The sequence below is a fragment of the Liolophura sinensis genome, chromosome 7 (genome assembly GCF_032854445.1).
Source record: "Liolophura sinensis isolate JHLJ2023 chromosome 7, CUHK_Ljap_v2, whole genome shotgun sequence".
In the NCBI taxonomy this organism is placed as follows: domain Eukaryota; kingdom Metazoa; phylum Mollusca; class Polyplacophora; order Chitonida; family Chitonidae; genus Liolophura; species Liolophura sinensis.
In genome coordinates this window covers 59,417,861-59,437,048 of record NC_088301.1, presented here as the reverse complement: position 1 = coordinate 59,437,048, position 19,188 = coordinate 59,417,861, and the positions used below count along the sequence as shown (strand labels likewise).

The 19,188-nt window shown below is 36.4% G+C and overlaps 1 protein-coding gene across 1 annotated transcript in view; it reads left to right on the top strand.

Moving 5' to 3' along the window:
* The window catches only part of LOC135469729 (protein MON2 homolog), a 221,177-nt gene that overhangs the window by 127,357 nt on the left and 74,632 nt on the right, over positions 1-19,188 (top strand). The window contains 2 exon segments of the mRNA XM_064748295.1: positions 6,863-6,973; positions 15,445-15,620. Coding sequence (XP_064604365.1) covers positions 6,863-6,973; positions 15,445-15,620 — 287 coding nt within the window.

Sequence of the window (19,188 nt, the reverse complement as noted above, 5' to 3'; positions counted from 1 at the left end):
TGTAAATAGTTGATCCTCTTTATGGTGTAAATAGTTGATCCTCAGGTGCAAATGACGGAATTAACAGGGTTCTTTAGTTACACCTTTATTGTAAATTGATTTTTTTGCACATGGATTGCCTGAGTCTATAAATGAGAGGTGGACAAAGTGTCTGACCTTATCACTTTTTCACTATGGTACCAGACTATCTGGAATTCCTCTGACAGGGGCCCCTAAGACTGCATGCATTTCTGCAAGGATAATATTGGATCATTCCTTCATGGAATCACTCCCTGGCTTGCCTCATATAAACAAACAAATTCTTTTTCTTAAAACTCAAACTGTTACAGTTGAAATTTATGAGAAAAAGAAAGGTTTTAAGTATTATCTGAAAGTGTGCAAAATTGGGAAACTTACAGTAAGCCTGCAGTGGATGATCATGGGTAGTATTTTGTTCTTTTTCCTTCATCACAAGGTAGAGTTTGGACGATGGCAGGATTGTTTTTACAGTTAAATATGACAGGTGGTGAAACAACCATTTTCATTTTATTGTGATTGAGTGAACGTGAAGGAAGCTTGTTATTCTATGATCTCTCCTTGGGAATTAACTCAGAAACACAGTCCTTCGTCCACATTCCAGGAGTGGCAACTAATGATTGCAGTGTCATTATTTCCTCATTTTGCCACTAGATCATGTAATCAGTTCCTGATTTTATGACGTGTTACAAGTTGTCTTTTATTGTGGGATATTTTCTTTATTTGTGTGTAAGAGAATCCAGTGATCCGTTATGTGCAGGTGTGGAAAGGTAGACCAAAGTTTATGCTTGGGCATACATACCTTTTTCAAAGTTAAATGTGCAATTAATTCATACATTAATCCAAGTGAGTTCAGATTTTTTTTATACTTTGTATATTTTTGGCTGGGGTATCTCTTTCATCTCCACTTTCATGTGTTTGTGTCATGTCTTGTTATATTTTTATTTAAGCACTTCCATATGCCAGAAACCGTAGTTCGGTTTCGGGCTGATTTTGTTATTATAGGATATTCTGCTTTGGTAAAGTCTATTTTATAATGTCATATACTGGTTACCATTTTCATGTATGTATAAAAAGATAAATTTTTATAAAATAATAAGTTTATTAGCAACAGTATTAGTATTGAATAATAGGACAAATAAGAGAGAAAAAATCAGCAAGTTTTTCTTACAAATGCTGCATGTGTATGCATTTTCCCAATCTGTAACACCTTATATATACTTACATGATAAGCAATAATAACTGACTTTTATATACATTTATTAAGCTCAAAATATTCCATGCTTCTCAGGTACCCATGACAATGAGCCAACATCAGAAGAGTTTAAAATGTTATTCTAACCTACATGTGTACAGGTTTATACAGACAAGTCTGATTGCATGGCCTCACTATCAGAGAACATTTGCAATAAAAAGTATTGAAAAGGCAGACCAGAATGTGTAAGTGGGACATGGAAATGTACTTGCCACAGAAACAATGTTGGCAACAGAGTAGTGTTAATATGAATACTCATATTATTATGTTATATTATATTATGAAGACTCATGATATAGGTGGATCTAATGTTGGAACAAATGTGTCCAAAAGGCCAAAGATTTGAAACATGTATCTGACTGTATTAGCTGATATATGTCGTCTTGCGATGACAAAAGATCTCTTGCTGCCTTGCAATTCTCATTTGAACTTTACAGTATCATCATATCAGTCAGTGTAGTCTGATCTTGGAAATGATGGACTGTCTTAATTATTAAGTTTCTTAATCTTCAGTTCTATGGCATCTTGCCAGTAGTGGTCTTGGCTTTTGATCTCAATCCAAGTAGTAAAGAAAAACCTTATTTTTCTGTAAAAAAAAACGCCATTGGTAACCTTTGAGAAAAGCGATACTGAAATTAATACAGTTAAAAGTTTCACACAGTTATTTATCTGTTTACAGCCATGTGCCTATACTCTTGGCATTAAATGGCCTGAAATTTGGCCACAGCATGAGCAGAAAAGATGAAGCCTGATGCTTAACTAATTCACATAGGGCATTCTTCTTGAGCAGTGTTTTGCACACATAACATACTCTTATCAGTTATATAATTACTTTTGAAAAGAGAGATACTTTTTGATCTTCTTTGTCCCCATACCCCGTATATGAAGTTTTTATCGCCATCTGTCCGGTCGCAAAATACTTTCCTGGGCAAAATGATCATAACCAATAAACGATGTACTTGGCATGGGAAGAAAAAAGATTTTCTGGGCTAAAATTCCCTACTGGAGTAAATTGTTCCATTCCCCATTTAAGATCAGCGTGAACTAAATTTGTCCTTGTATTAAGTGTGGAATTGCATGTAATGTTTTTGTGCACGGTATAAAGCAATTTGGTTGAACATGATCAAATTTGGCACCATACAGTGTGTAGACGTATAGCTTTATTAAGGATTTCAGCTGATTTAATGATTGATCATATTGGTTCTTTCTGATGTGATGCAGACACATTTACTTATTTATTTATATATATTTTTGTTTGTATATTTCACTAGTATGATGGCGATCTGCAGGTTAGGTCACCTATTTCCGTATTTAATGGCATTTTCACATTGCTGTGTGATTCATAGATCTATTTATGGAAGTTAGGTGACGTTAATGTGCTTTTGGTAACAATATCATTTCTAAATCTTAATTGAAGGTCCTAAAAAAATAAAGTCAGGAAGAGTGTGTAAAATTTTTTTTGAGACAGAATATACAATATATACAATATTGTCCTGCAGTGAAGAAATGTTAATTTCAACGTTTTATGTTCTAACCTAGATCAAATTTCTGTACTAAGCAGTGTGTAAGAGAAGCTGAAGGTGGCTGGTTTGTGATATATTTACAGTATGCTTTGTGAATGTTTCAAAAGCCAACTACAGCAGGTGCTGTAATATCACAAGGGTGGTTTTGCACGAGATTTTCTGGTAAATAGTTCAGTTTCTGTGTGAATTAGAATGATTATAATTATCAGTGTGACAAGGTCAAGAGGGAAGGATGATGTCTCTGGTGGAGGGCGATCTGTGTTCCATTTCTGGCATTCCATCTTGGATGACTTACTTGGTAGTAAGCACCAACATCTGTATGTTCATCAGTGCTTTTTTTTTTATCTCTCTATGGCAACCTTTGTCTTTGTCAAGTCAGTAGTCATCACATTTCATTAAATTATGAACAGGAGCCCTTCCAACAGAACTAGGGGACAAATGCCCTCATAATAATTATCCTTAGTATTATTAAAGATCTAGTACATGTAGTCATCTAACCTAATCCAATAGCCACTATTTAGTCCTGGACAGATAGGTTGTAATTATTCTTCTTACATCACTCCCGTCAGGCACGGAATGGTTAACCAAATCTTTCCAAATGCTCTGTGCTTTCAAACTGAATTGCTGTTGGTAGATGGTCAGTCAGGGCCAGGGTTGACCTTTCCTCGTCTGTTTATACAATGTATTTACAGTGACAGGCCTTTATACATATATGCAAATGGTAAGGTCTGCTTTCTCTTTTGCCTGTTAGTAGTTAATTGGTTAGTGCCATATCCACCTGTCACTGCGGCAAACTTGGAGATTACACAGTTGACCTAAACTAGGTGCTCACACAGAGTGCAAACGTGAAAACTCGTTTGTTCTCCATCCCTTCTGGGTGTTTCTCATGATAAAACCACATTCCTCTTTAGTTTAATACTAAACTCATTGTTTTCTAAGCAGACCCCAGCTGTTGTTGTGATCTTGACGGTTCACTTCTTCCCTGCGTTCTCGTGAAAATTGAAAGGTAATCAGGCGTGCGTGCCTTGTCATATGGTCAGGAGCAAATGCCCCCATCATCGAGGTGTTGTATGAATGGACCAAAGTAGTTTTTCTCCACTGATTGGAGAAGGTTATAGCTCAGCCATTTGATAATCACCCAACCGTATTGTATGTTCCTCCTAAGCTCTCTGTACCAGAATTTTTTTTCTCCAGTAGAAGGATGATCACAGTTTTTCATAGTCTGAAAGCTTTTGTTTGTTTACACATCATCTGACTTCAATCACAATCAGACATTATAGAGTAATTATCATTCCATCATATCATGTGGAATAAACCTTTTATTTTATTGCTTTGGTCACCGGAAATGAAGTGGAAAATAAGCTTACTGTTTGCAGATAGTTTTGTCTGGAATTGGTTTGGAATGTAATAGATTGACACTTGATGTATATGAAAGATTCTAGGACGTACATTGAAGTTAGGTCATTAATTTGAAGCCTGTATGGACATGTAGATTATTTGTATGCACAGTATTGAAATATTGGCTACTGTTTTCTGTTAGATATTGTGATTCTTCTGTGAATTTTATTAAGCTTCCAAACAAAATATTGTATTACAGATAATTATCACTGTATATAGGTAAAAACCATTTAATGGCTTTAAACCATGTGTAGTGTCAGGGGAGATGTCATCACAGTTGTCAGCAAGTCTGACTATAAATATTACTGCTTATGGACAGTACAGTCTTGTAACTTGGCTCTGTGCATTCTTTAATCTGGCACAGTGACAGTATGAAGTGACTGGGTGGGGCTGTCATATCTGGTGTCTTTAGCATGATATTTCAGTGACAGTATGTTGGCTGTATGGTCTCGCCCTGTTACAAGAAGATGCAGTATATGTAGATGCACCTAATTACTCCTTGTTGTCATATTACTGAAAACACCCATTGAATAATTTGGCAATGTACCGCTCAGCATATAACTTCTGTTATGTTCTTGCATGATTTATTTTCCCACAAAAATAAACCATTAAATTTTATTCTAAATTTCTTTATTTATTTATTTATCTATTTGATTGGTGTTTTATGCCGTACTCAAGAATATTTCACTTATACGATAGTGGCCAGCATTATGGTGGGAAGAAATTGGGCAATGCCCGGGGGAAACCAACGAGCATTCCCAGGTTGCTGGCAGACCTTCCCACTTTTGGCCAGAGAGGAAGCCACCATGAACTGGACTTGAATTCACAGCATCCGCATATGGTGAGAGGCTCCTGGGTCATTACGATGCGCTAGCCCACTAACCAACTGAGCCATGGTAAATTTCTAAGTGTCACAGAAAAAAATGGGTGTATAAAAAAGGGCTATGTACTTTTGATCAGATTTATGTAATTATTTGATTTTTGTTGATCAGAAAGGCGACATATAAGAGTTCTTGTCTTATGCATCCGTTGTGTCTATCAGTTGTTCAGAGGTAGAAAAATAATAATGATAAAGACAAAAAAACTTACATGTTTATAGTTTTTATGGTTTTATTGGGTCATGTTGATATGTATGCAAGTATGATTTTTGCTTCTTTTGGGGCTATAGGGTGCTGAGCAATTGGTCAGAAATTGTCCTTAGCTACTGGTAGGTGAAGTGGAAATTAGCTCCCTTCAGGCCTCTGATGAAGCTTTATTACATGGCCTTATGTGGTCTTGGCCCATCCATCAAAGGCTACTTTTCACCAGTATCACCAAAACACCAAGGGTTTCCTTCTGCTGCCTATGCTGAGCCTAGCTTACTGTGAAGTCTGACAAGCAGGCATCCCTCTGAGAACTTTGACTGTTGTAAACCCTCTAAAATTTCACACCTTTATGCTATTTAAGCTTTTTTGGATATAGCTGTAGAAAGGTCATCTCCAGAACACTTCTTTAAGGATTTTTGTGTTGAAAAAATAATCTGCTATGTACCAAGCAGGTGTCTAACTTGTGGCAGATACATTTTAAGTTTACAAGGATATATAGATCTGCATGTACATAAAAACCATACCTGCTTGGGCCTATTCTCAAGAGAATTGGTAAATTATTAGCAAATGGGAAGGGTTACCTAGCAAACCTGAAGATATGAATATTGCTGGAGTATGAAGGTGTAATCAGCTATGTAAAAAAAACTGCAAAGGAGAAGTCTGAATAGTTTTAATGGATATACACTATAGTATATCATAAAATACATAATAAATTTATTACACTCTAAATGAAATAGCATGAGTTCAGGTTTTCTTAAATTTGTTAAATTTTAACATGACACAAAGAGCAATTGATTTTAGGCTTAGACAGGCAACTGACTTATTTAGATAGCACCAGAAAACAATCCTAACCTAACAGACTGTTCTTGAGCTCATGATTTGCTAAGGAAATTCTTCTTTCATATGAATTGTATACTGGAAAGAATTGACAACATGATTCCGTAATTCTGTGCTCTTAACATATTCAACTTCTTCTTTGGTATATGTGTGATATGTTACTAACTTGTTTTCACAACCAAGATGACAGAAACTTTACCCTGTGTTTCTGTACATGGTGTGTAAAAGCTTTGTGGTAGGTGTATATATGGGACCACGCCCCTATACATGTTTGTGTCTCTGTAATGGCATACTGTGAGCACTTTCAGCATAGAGTACCTTCCCTCTCAGTCAGGTCAGCTAGCAATATATGTAGACAAATTGTTTATGAGTCTGCTGCTAAGGTCCTCAAGGTCTGATCCATAATTTGCATTGTTTTCACTTGATTATTTATTATATGTGATGACAACACAGACTTGTTAGTAATGCTGGACAAGTCTCATGTAATAAAGTGCGGGTATCATCACTGCATTTTGTTTTCGTAATTCTTGCTATGCCTTGTTGGTATGAGGTGTGTAAGTTGCTATATTTTAATCATCTTTATGAACATTTGGAATAAAACACTTAATGGTGTATGTTGATGAGGCCAAATTTCACTAGCACGCTATTGTCACTGCTCTAGTTTTACTCCCCATGCTGTAGTCTTTTGTATATGATTATGTTTGGTGATTGTTCCATGTCATAGCTCAGTTTGTGTTTGTACCTTGCAGGTGTGTCAACACCCCCATGCTGCCATGAGGAACTGGGGGGCAGAGGCCGTTACTGCCCTCATTAAAGCTGCTCTTGGATATCAGTTTGAAACGCCACTACATGAAAATCTGGTATGTTCATTTTTGTGTCACTCTTTAAGGGTAATAAATCTATTGTATAACCATTGATCATTTTCGACCTTGTTTGTTTGGTTGTACTATATTTGTATCTGCGTATTCAAGCCAGATTAGTCTATTTCATGCAAATGAGTCATTAAATATGTGTGCATGCAAATATTGTGTGTGAGAGAGAAAATACACCAGAGTGGTGGTTGAAAGATGAAATGTACATAAGGATGGTGGTGCATGTTGATTGTGAAACAAATCCACCAAATGACATGAAAAAGCGAAATATTTTCACATTGAACGCATTTTTGAGACAAAGGTCATGTTACAGGATTTACACTTCTTCTTCTTCTGTGAGGACAAACTGCAATGGTTGTCAGCATGGGACATTTACATCTCTCTGGCTGCTAGACTCCAGTCCTGAAAGACGTATTGGTTCTCTATGCTTGACTTCCCTCCATGTGGTTCAGGCTAGTTCATCAAAGTTATGCGTCTGGTCCAGCTCAGAATGGTGATACTTTCCTTGATTTGAGGGAGATTTCCTGGCAGAATACTATATGGGTTTATAAAAGTACTATATGATAATGCCAGTGCTTCTGTGCTGTAATCAGGTGAAACCATAAGGTAGTGATATCATCATAAATATTATATTTCATATCTCCCATTGCCTCTCATGTTGTCAAGGGCTGGATATACAAAGCTCTCTTAACGGGGGATGTATGAGCAAGGTAGTCAACATGACGTTCAGGACAGAAGCAGTCGAATTAATGTTAGCCTACTACAAATTGATCCCTACTTAATGCCTACCATCAATTTAAAGGGAATTGTGGTGGATTCCTCTTGTTACATTTTTCACAGGTGACAGTAATCGGCAGTTCAGCCTTGCCAAGCCTAAAAAATCAAGTAGAATTGGGAACATACATCATGTCCCTGTGGGCCCTGTGGGCTACTTGAAAGATCTGCTTTATGCAGGAAAGATTTATCAGTGGTGTAGTTAATGTAAACTGTTGTCTAAAAGCTGGACCTCTGAAATCTTTCTCTCCCCCAAACTGCATTGACTGGATATTGACTCTTCAATAATTTACAAGCTTAAAATTCACTTCATTGATTTTGCTTGCCCAATAATATTGAGGATGTTAGCAAAACTTTAAATGGGTTTCCCCTGTCAAATGGCATTCTGGTCGATGTTCAAAATGTGTTTTCTCGTTGAAACTGACCAATAATTGTTATAGGGAGAATTATTGGTGGATGGACTTTAAATTTTAGACCTTTTGGTTCTTATAATGATGTTTTTGTGAGACATAAACCATTACAAATTACCTTCAGAATAAGACGTGTTGTTAGAAAAGAAAAGGTCGTCTTTTTTAGCAAAATGTATCTAACCTTATTTATTTATTTATTTATTTGATTGGTGCTTTGTGGCGTACTCAAGAATATTTGACTTATACAGCAGCAGCTAACCTGTGTTATGCTGTACCACTATTGAAGAATGCTATGCACCTTATCATTCAAAGGCAGGCGATTAGGTAACTACATGTATGTGATGATCGAATCTGCTCTCAGACTAGACTGCATTTTTTAAGCAGCAGAGTACAAGATGTACGTTTTGGATATATTGGTGTTGAAAAATTGGGAATGTTGTGTGAAGAAGTACACAAAAAAACTTAGAAATGAAGATGTGTATAGATTTATATGAAGGATCAGTTTTGGAGAATGATTCCTTAGAATATATTTATCATAAAACGGTGTTCTTGTCTTAAATAAGGTGGAGACAAGATATACGTAAATATATTCAGGTCATTATCCAGATGCCATAGGCTCAAATTTAGAATTAATTGTCAGAAATCCTAAAAATATTGTCATCAGATTCTGTGTTCAAAGTATAATAAATCTGTTTTCCTGAACTTGTCAAAACCCTTGGCAGACCGTTATCTGTGCCACCAGTAGGTATGAAACCACTGTCAAGTCCATCATGTTTTCTCCTACATGCCTGCTGGGCTTGAGTTACACATTTTCTTCAGTAAAATGTCTAATTATGTCTCAGATCAGCTCTTGTGACAATCAGACATCTCTGTGTGCGTAGAAGACCTGTAAGCTAATACACAGCTGTTGTCGTTTCTTCACTTTCTGCCTGGGGCTAGTTTTGTTTGTAAACCTGAAAGGATGTATGTGTCACAGATTAGTCATTGAGTGAAAAGGTGGTTATTCCCTTAAATCTCTTAGAAAATGCCTAAAACCAATTACACTTCGTACTCATGGTTGGCATTTTATGAAATACTGACTGATCAATGACTTCTCCATAACACATGCACAGGTACTTTGAATTTCCAACTACATACAACCTTTAGTGTCAATGTGTCTAAGATCAGACACATACGTTATAACATTTTCATGTCACAACACTTGACTTTGCGACATCATTTCATAGGGGGAAGTGGCAATCACATGTGTTCATTCCACTTGTCAATCAAATATATTAACACAGGCAACAATAGGATCACATGAATAAATTAACTTGACAATATGGCACATACAGAGAAATTTATATGAAAACTAATGTGAAATTCAGAAACAAACAAAACAGATCTGCTGCAAGCTTGGAAGTAAGAGCAGAAGCAGAAGGAAAGAATTTGGGTTTCGTTTGCTCACTTTTCACGCCCAGATGTATAAGTTTAAAGCAGGTAGAATAGAATAGAAATAAAGATTTCGCTGTTGTTCATTTTAGTACAGTAAATATGTGTGTAACACACGTTTAGGTGCCTGTAGTGTCTCATACTAAATTTCCACTCGTCCACAGTTACTGTGCTCAAATGAATATTAGAATGACTGGTTGAAGAATCATCATATTTCTTAAATAAATCACTGTAATTATGAAGTTAGGTTTTGTGGGATATGCCGCCATATTCTACCAGCTTACTTGGTGAACACTTACATATAGAGATTTATCCACCAATAAGCTTAGAATTACAATACAGCGCAAACTTTGAAATAGACTGAGAGGCCACATATTTGGTGTTTCAGTATTTCAACAAACACTTATTTGCCATCTTTAGTTGTTGGCTTTAAGGCGGCATATAAAAGCTTGTTGAAATATTGAAACACCAAAAATGCAATTTCTTAATTGTTCTACTGTTTATGCTTGTGCATTAACGGTATGCATCTACATAAACAAGAGCCATTTTGACTTAATCCTTTGAGATATAATATGGATTACATGGGAAAATAAGAGATAAGTATGAAATAAATTATCCATAAGCTTGTTACTTTGTGTTAAACTTTTTAATAATATTGAGTACAAGATGTATATTAAGTCTAATATATTAAACTAACTACTGGAAACTTGCTGCTTTGAATATACCAGCAGTTCTGTGTTGCCCCATGGTTAGCAGTAAGCATGATGAAGAAATGACCTGTTATAAGTCGAATGGCAGATAGGCTGAATGTAATTATTGGTCAATGCTGGACACACGTCTGTGAGACAGCGTCCAGTTTAGTAGCGAACATGTGATGTCTGTTCTGGAATGACGTGAACTCTTTGGACCTTTGCTCTGTGGTTGGTCTTGAATTCTTAAGCAGGCATCACCAGACTCTGGTCAAGCTTGTCCAGTTGTCAGAATTGGCCTTCAGTGATAAGGTCACCCGCTTTAACCTCCTTCGTAAGGTGCATGACAAATTAATCGTTCACGGTCCAATACCCGACTGGCATGGGGATTTCTCTATGAAATATGGATGAGAGAGACATTCAAGAAACATGGGAAGAATGTCTATACAATTTAAGGTCAGGGTCCCAAATTTCAAGATTATTGAATTTTTCTTTTTAGTTTCGAGCAGACCATTTTTAATACCATATCTAGTGTAGGAAGTACTGGATAAACAGGCTGACCTACCAGTGTTATAGTATTTCTGTGTGCTTAATTTTGGGTTAATATGAAACAAGAGTTCACACATTGACATTCACATTAATATGATTTAATCCGTAGAATGACTGTCAGCAGACACTGATTAGAAGCATATCATTGGATTAGTACTTTTTTGTTTTTTTCCAGCTGCAGTTCAGGGCTTCAGCGTATCTTTTGCATTTTGCTTTCCTTCACACCCATCCCAGTGTTGTTGGTGTGTGGATATTAGGGAGATTTCACAATAAACATGTGGATAGAAGTACTATCCATATGCATGTGATAAGCATAACCATGTATCCATCATATTTTGTAGATGAGATGTGCTGACACAGCCACATTTGATATTCAGTAGTTCCGAATTTTGCTTATTGCAACAATCACAAAAGTGTGAATTGACTAACAACAAAAAAAAAAACAAAAAAAGAAAAGAAAAAAAAATCAGAACGAACAATATATGAATAGTTTCCTTAAAATTTATGGCAGAATAAAGTAAAACTACCACAGAAGATATTTGTATCCACACTGATGTGCATGGCAGCTAATATCTGTCACCCAAGCTTCTTGCTGAGATTTAAGCTTAAAAGGATAATTTGACTAACTTTGAAAGTTTAAAGAAAATTTTCCTCTTTACTCTGAGACTCCCTTGTCTCTGTGGTGAATATATAGCAAACACTAACAATTGGTGCTTGCTATAACTTAAAAGGTCAAATTATAAAAAAGTTAAATCCATATTCCTGCAAGCACTGTTTTTTTTTTAAATAAATGAAGTTAACTCAGATTAAATGTCTAACTCAACTCTTTATTTAGGATTGTTGCAGCTCTCACTCACCTGTACAGCCTTAAAAGTACGCCCCCGAAACACCCACACACACAAACACTGAAGACACTGTGGTCAAGTGTGGCTGACCCAGCCAGACCCTCCAGTGTCTGGTCATTGTTAACATAGCACACAATCATGTTAGCCAGACCTGTCAGGGTTTTGACCCAGGTACCACTGGAATGGTCTAGTAATTAGTTAATTAGGCACCTGTCACTTGTCTCTGTCTGCCCTAGAAACACAACTCTAGTTACATTAGGTAAACTAGAACAGACAAGCATCCTATATTTAAACACATCCGCAATTAAGGGACAAGCTGTATACATGTATATGGATGCAGTGCAGTAATGGTGATAAGTGTTCCTACTAATGACTTTTGTACAACTGTTGCATGTTGCAACCATTCCTGTCATGTCAGTTTTCAATCTTGTAAATATTCTTGAACCTAGAGTTTACAATACATGCTTTATTACTCCTGACTTAGGCAATATCTTCCCACAGGTCATTGCCTGCTTCTAGGTGGCAACTTTCCAAGGTTTAAATTTTTGACTCATTTATTTAACTTTTAACAGATGTTTTGTTGCAATTGTAAATGATGTTGTTTGTGAGCAAAAGCTTTCATTATCAGTGACAGTTCTTTCCAGAATGCTCAGGAGCTGAATTTTAATCCTGTTTCCACTTAAATCTAAATTTGAAATCTCATTTTAACACTTAATTTAAAACATTATGCGGTAAGGATAACATGAAGTCCAAATATAGCATGTTTTGTATTTGTGTTTAACTGTAAATTCCCTGAATGATCAGAATTGTGCGTTACAAAAGAAAAATGCAAAATTGTGTGCATAGGGGCCTACTAGGCCTACAAGTACTTTGGCGTATAACCCACGTGAAATTTTGGGCTAATAAAAGTTGATGATGGCTTATAATCCTGCATTTCACTACACAATATCCAGAACACTTTTAAGCCTATGTGTTTTAGTTTAAGATTGTGACTAATATGTCAAAAATAGCCAGCTACAGGATCTTCATATTCACAAACTTTCAGTGAAAACTACTACATTTCTCATCAGATTTAACGTTTTAAAAAGTTGTGGACAGTTGATCTCAATGATCATTTATCAGCTGTGTACATCTGAATGTTGAACCCTGAGGATACATTTTGTTGTGGATGGTCACATTTTGTTGTGGATGATGATCACATTTTGTCATGGATGATGGTCACATTTTGTCATGGATGATGGTCACATTTTGTCATGGATGATGGTCACATTTTGTCGTGGATGATGATCACATTTTGTCGTGGATGATGGTCACATTTTGTCGTGGATGATGATCACATTTTGTCATGGATGATGGTCACATTTTGTCGTGGATGATGATCACATTTTGTCGTGGATGATGGTCACATTTTGTTGTGGATGATGATCACATTTTGTCATGGATGATGGTCACATTTTGTCATGGATGATGGTCACATTTTGTCATGGATGGTCACTTTTTGTCGTGGACGATGGTCATATTTTGTCGTGGATGATGATCACATTTTGTCATGGATGATGGTCACATTTTGTCGTGGATGATAGTCACGTTTTGTCATGGATGATGGTCACATTTTGTCATGGATGATGGTTACATTTTGTCATGGATGATGATCACATTTTGTCATGGATGGTCACTTTTTGTCGTGGACGATGGTCACATTTTGTCGTTGATGATGATCACATTTTGTCATGGATGATGGTTACATTTTGTCATGGATGATGGTCAAATTTTGCCATGGGTGATGGTCACATTTTGTCGTGGATGATGATCACATTTTGTCATGTATGATGGTCACATTTTGTCGTGGATGATGGTCACATTTTGTCATTTTGTCATGGATGATGGTCACATTTTGTCATGGATGGTCACATTTTGTTGTGGATGATGGTCACATTTTGTGGATGATGGTCACATTTTGTCGTGGATGATGGTCACATTTTGTTGTGGAGGGTCGCATTTTGCACAGTCATTCATATTTCTGTTACCTAATATTAAATATATGCTAGTATATTATATTTACTAAAGACTTTTAAAATCACAAGAATGAAGCAGTCATAGGGGAGTTCTTGAACTGTCGTATCAGGAAAGATGTGTAAACTTATTTGAAAAAGTGCAATGAGAAAAAAGATTAGAATATATCCTGAGACAGCTGCTTATAATTTCCCCTGAGGTCAAAGCGATGAAAAATATTTCCTATGGTAATTTCTCAGACCTCCATGGGATGTTTTCTTCATAAACCCATTTGAATTTTTTCTTTCACTTGCTGATGCTATGAAGGCAGTTCAATATTCTGTTAAAAATTAATTTAGCTTAGACTTTAATAATAATACCAGTCTCATCCTAATTCATGGTAAAGATAAGTTTCTCTGAGACTAAAATTAATTCCAGCTAGGTATAAATCTTGAACCACTTCTTGAATAGGAGAACCCAGGTCTCTAACCAGTCTGCAAAGAGATCCAATTTATCTCACTGAAGAGTACAGTAAATGAACTAAAACTTTGCCCATGACGTAGTTTACGCATTTTGCCTGACTGAGAGCTCTATTGATCTTAGAAAGGTTTATGATATTTCTGTACCTCTATAATTGTACTTTGGATGAAAGTGTTTGCGGTCATAACAGGCAGTTATTGTATTTAAGATTCAAGAACTCATCATGACTTATCAGCTACATTTTTTGAGTCATCAAATTGTGACGACCCTTTCTTCAAAGCATAATATGGTCACTGTTATTAAACTTGTTTAATAAAAACTGCTGTCCTCAGGGGCAGGGTCTGAGTGGCTTAGTGGGGCAGATGTGGCAAGGTTTAAGTTAAAAATCTGCTTTGGTTATCCTTGGCTCTTGTAATTTCCGTTCTGGCCCATGCTGTTGGCCTGCAGTCTTTTTATAGAAAATATTAGTGGTGTTAATAGAATCTTTGCCCTTGGAGTGCTCTAGTGTCTCGAGCACAGGTCTAATTACATGCTTGCTGTCCCCAGGTAACCCTTGTAAATTAGAGCAGAGTGAGACTCACTGGGAGAATAAGCCCAGCTTCTTAACCTTTGCCATTTCCCAATTGTGACTGTGACAAGGGCTGTATTAATAGAGTGTGTAATTAATTGTTGAGTGACCCAGTGGGATATGTCTCGCCTGCACAGGTGTGGGCTCCATGATGGACCATTCTCATCCTTGGTGTGTACATACTGTTCCGCACAGCTGTGTGCGCTGAGAACTTCCCATAAACATACAGCGTGATAAGAAGCAAAGTGAGGACTTGCTGCTGAAGGCCATCAGCTCCCTGATATAATTTATAATATAATCATTTGGGTGACTTAAAAACAAGAAAAAGTATAGTAATTAAAATTTAAAAACTGATATTTAAAGACTGAGTATGAAGATTATCAATTGAAGGAGCAAAATGGCTGTAAGTTTAACATCTGCCATCCCGTAGATTGGGGTAGCAAGCTGTGGATCCTGTGCTTCACAGTGGATATATACCCTGCTGTGAACAGTAAATTTCAAAATTTCTACATTTTACTTCTGATATGCATATAATTTCTAAAACCGTGAAAGAAAATTTTAAGCAGAGCCATCATGATGAGTCAAGGTTTATGGTTTTTCTTCGTGTGAAAAATGGGTAGTTCCGGAGACAAATCTGTGACCAGAATGTGAATAATGTTTGTTGGGTTTGCTATTTAGGTAAGGGATTTTCTAGTTTATGTCTATTTGTTTCATCCCACAGAGATTACAGTCCATGTTGTTGGCGCCATTACAAGAGCTCTCCAGCATTCCTCACCCTGATATCCGACAAAAACAGCTGGAATGTGTTCTTCAAATCCTCCATAGCAATGGTGATAAATTGCTCCATGGATGGCCGCTGATATTGGAGGTTATAGGGGACGTCACTCTTGACCAGGGGTAAGTGTGTCATGACAACAACTAATCATATCACAACAAGCAACATCATACCTTTATTTTTTTTACATAAACATAAAAAAGTGCAAAAAAGGAAAGAAAAACGAGGACATTAATGTACATTACACATGTGAATTCTGCATTTTTTTTTCACCAAGTTTGCTTTTCTCTGACGTGTAAATATGTCTAATGACAGATATGAATTTGAAGATTGCTCTTACCTTGTATGACAAAGATAGAGCATCCAGGAAGACGTATGTTTCTGGAGTGAAGATACAAATATATGGATAGAAATATTACTCTTGGTTCAGACTTACCTAGCTAGCACCTAATGACTGCACGCTATAAAGGCTATCTGTCTTTTTGTCACTGTCAGGTGTGTTGATAAATCAAGATTCCTGTGCTTCTGTAGAAATTCCTTATCTTCAAATCCAAATGAGATTTTCCAGTCTTTGGTTTCCGCTGAGTCTTGATGGTGGAAAAATGCCCCAGTAGACATGTGATACAGAAATTGAATTCCAGGGCTACTGAGGCCAATACAGTAAATCTGTAGACCATTAGTTAAAAAGCAGTCTTGCTCAGGAGAACTGGATCAAAGGCAGGCTTGTAAACAGGTAGCAATTAGACCTATAGTCCTTAGCCTTGACATATGAGAAGGGTGGTCTAAAACAGTGGATCCAGTTCCTTATCATCACCATGTTGTCAGTTGGTCATGAAAAAAATCAAAATGAATCTTAAATGTTTTGTGGTGTGTTCAGGAACAATCCAGAACTATTAATAGCTTTCATTTAATTTATGTCTTTGCGGACTACAAACAGTTTCCATGTACCGATATTTGTTTCATTTTTTGTTTTATTTTGTATATATATTTTTTTATTTATGTTTTCTTTCTTTTACAAACTGTGCCTGTCAAATTACTTAATGTGGCTGTGAAGATAAAAAGAAAATGTCAAAATATAATTGTGCTTTGGAAGGCGCACCCAGGGTCAGATTATCTTCTAGCTGTCTGGATATCTCTTTTTCTATAGTATTGTCAGAACTCAGGATGATTTGAACATACATTTTGTGTTACCTGCAGCAGCTGCCTTACAACCTTGTTATTCACCCTGTCTGTGCTCAGCAGCTAATTTTGTCGAACATCGTCTGGAAAATGTGGACATCTGTTATCAAAGATTTTAAACTGCCAAGGTGTGACAGGGCTTTACATCCTTGTTGAATTACATGTGAAGATGCCTTGTATTTTCATAGACACTTGAAATTTACCACATGTTTAAAAAGCAGAATTTTACTTTCACATTAGAGTTATTGATTTGTTGTGGACTCATGAAAGGTAATCAGCCGTCTGATTGCCAGTGAAATCACAGATGCTAACACTCCATATGAACAGCAGTACCGTTGTTAGGGTATATAATTTTCTACATATTTTTACATGACATTTTTGCACGATATATATGTTGTTTTTTTTTTAACTATATTAAGAATGGCTGCGATATTAAGAAATTACATGTCTGAAGGTGCTCTGTCATCAGCCAGTCTGCTGAAAAAAATGCTAACCTGTTACAGTTGAGTGGTTTTTGGTTTGAAGATCAAATGGGATGAATCTGGCCAATTTTGACTCAATCATGATTCCATGTATATTGATGGGGAGGATCGTGAGTTGAACACAGTTCAGAAGGTACAGAAAAAGGAAAGCAAAACAAATTCTGAATGGGCTTTATAGGTTGAAGATGTTTGGTTCATAAAATTTATTGACAAGCTTTAACAAAAATATCAGGTAGCAAGAACTTGCTATATGACAGTATGATTAAACCTCAACTTTATACTCACCTGAGCGCTCTATCTAATCCTTTAGAATTTTTCCTTGAGGGTAATTTATATACTTAACATCAGGTTAACTGTCAGATAATGCCATACAAATATTATGTAATTATATAGATACTCATATAGTTATGCGTGCTTTTGTAATTGTAGATCAAAGGGTTTGCTTGTATTAGCAGCCTTCATATCCACCACACATGTTGTAATAGAACAGTTGAAAAACACATTATCTGATCTTTAACATTAACTGTTTTTGAATGCTGATTAATCAAATAAATTTGCTACCAAAGTAATCAGAATATTTTTTGAATTAAATCGTATTGTTATTTCCTCTGTTTAGTTTTTTTATATGCATGTAGATATTTAAAACGATTTCTAATAGAATCTGTAAGGTAATATCAGCTCTGTCTTAATTGTTGCATGAAAATTCCATGATTTATGGAAATCTGTCAAGTTTAGAATTAGCAGGCCTGCCTGAAAAGTTGTCGTGTAGCAAGGCCATTCTGTATGAAGATCATTTGATATAGATGAGCAAAGATCAGAAAAAGTGTATTTGTAGTTTGAGTGAATGAATTCATACAGTTTTAGGTCCTTTGATTTGACTCAAAAGATCTTCTTCAAGTTGATGAATGACATGTTCAGACATGCTCATTTAGCAGAGAAAAGAATTTCTGTAAAGTGATAGCCAGAGTTGGACCTCTTCCTCAGGCAGAACAGTTTGGGCATGTCACATTCCACACTGTGTGCACCTCTGTCTGTAATATTTGGTCCTTCTCGACAGAGGTCTCGCATAGTTGTCATTTTCGATCTTGTGTGGTGTTCAAAATGTCACTCTTCATGGTGGACCTTTGTAACAAAGGGAACAAACTTTCTGAATATTGATCATTGGCAAGCTTACATCCTTTGCCTCTCAATGGGTTGTTGCGTTTGGTAGAGGATTCAGGGAGTGATTATGAGCCTGTTTACTCGGAAGGCAGGCAGGAAGAAGGCATTTTACGTTATTCATGTATCCTTTGTCAACATCCTTCTAAAAAGTCATTTAAGATCGTCTGACTTCAAAATAAAAATTCGGGAGCAGAGCTTTGACATAAATGTAATCAGAAAAGTTTGAAAACCTAATTCCTTTCATGTTTTGTTGAGCACGCACTGGTCATGTAGAGCTGTTTACCCTACTAGATGAACTACCGCTTGGTCTTTGGTCATTTTCACATCTGTCTGTGATGAACCTGGGTATAGCTTTTCCAAGAGGAGGTAGGTAATGATGTGGTAATAGCTTTCACTTTCAAGGTCTTTATCTGTGACTACCCCATTGATTCTCATGTATGTGTGCTTGCACTTCCACACTTACTTATTGATTGTCTTCAACATGGATGACTGTCTGAAGCACTCAATGGCTCTACACTATAAGGTTCAGCACATATTTTGCATTACTTAATTGTCAGCCAGGGGGCCAGTACTGATCAAAGATTTAGTGTCGCAATACACATTTACATGTGAGTGGGCAACCCCAGACACAGAAATGTGCCAAGACTCACAATATTGTCCTGTTTAAGTGCTCTGTTCAACAGATTGTGTGTAACTAATACCACCGTATATATCCACACAGCAACAGAAGTGGATTATAATATTTTATGTCCGATTGTTTTCTGCAGATAGCCATCATGTATCTTTAAGTCTCTTATGTATGTAAATTTCAATCATTTTGGTGAAAGTTTGATTTGGAAATGGGTTTCAATTTGACTTTGACCGTTGC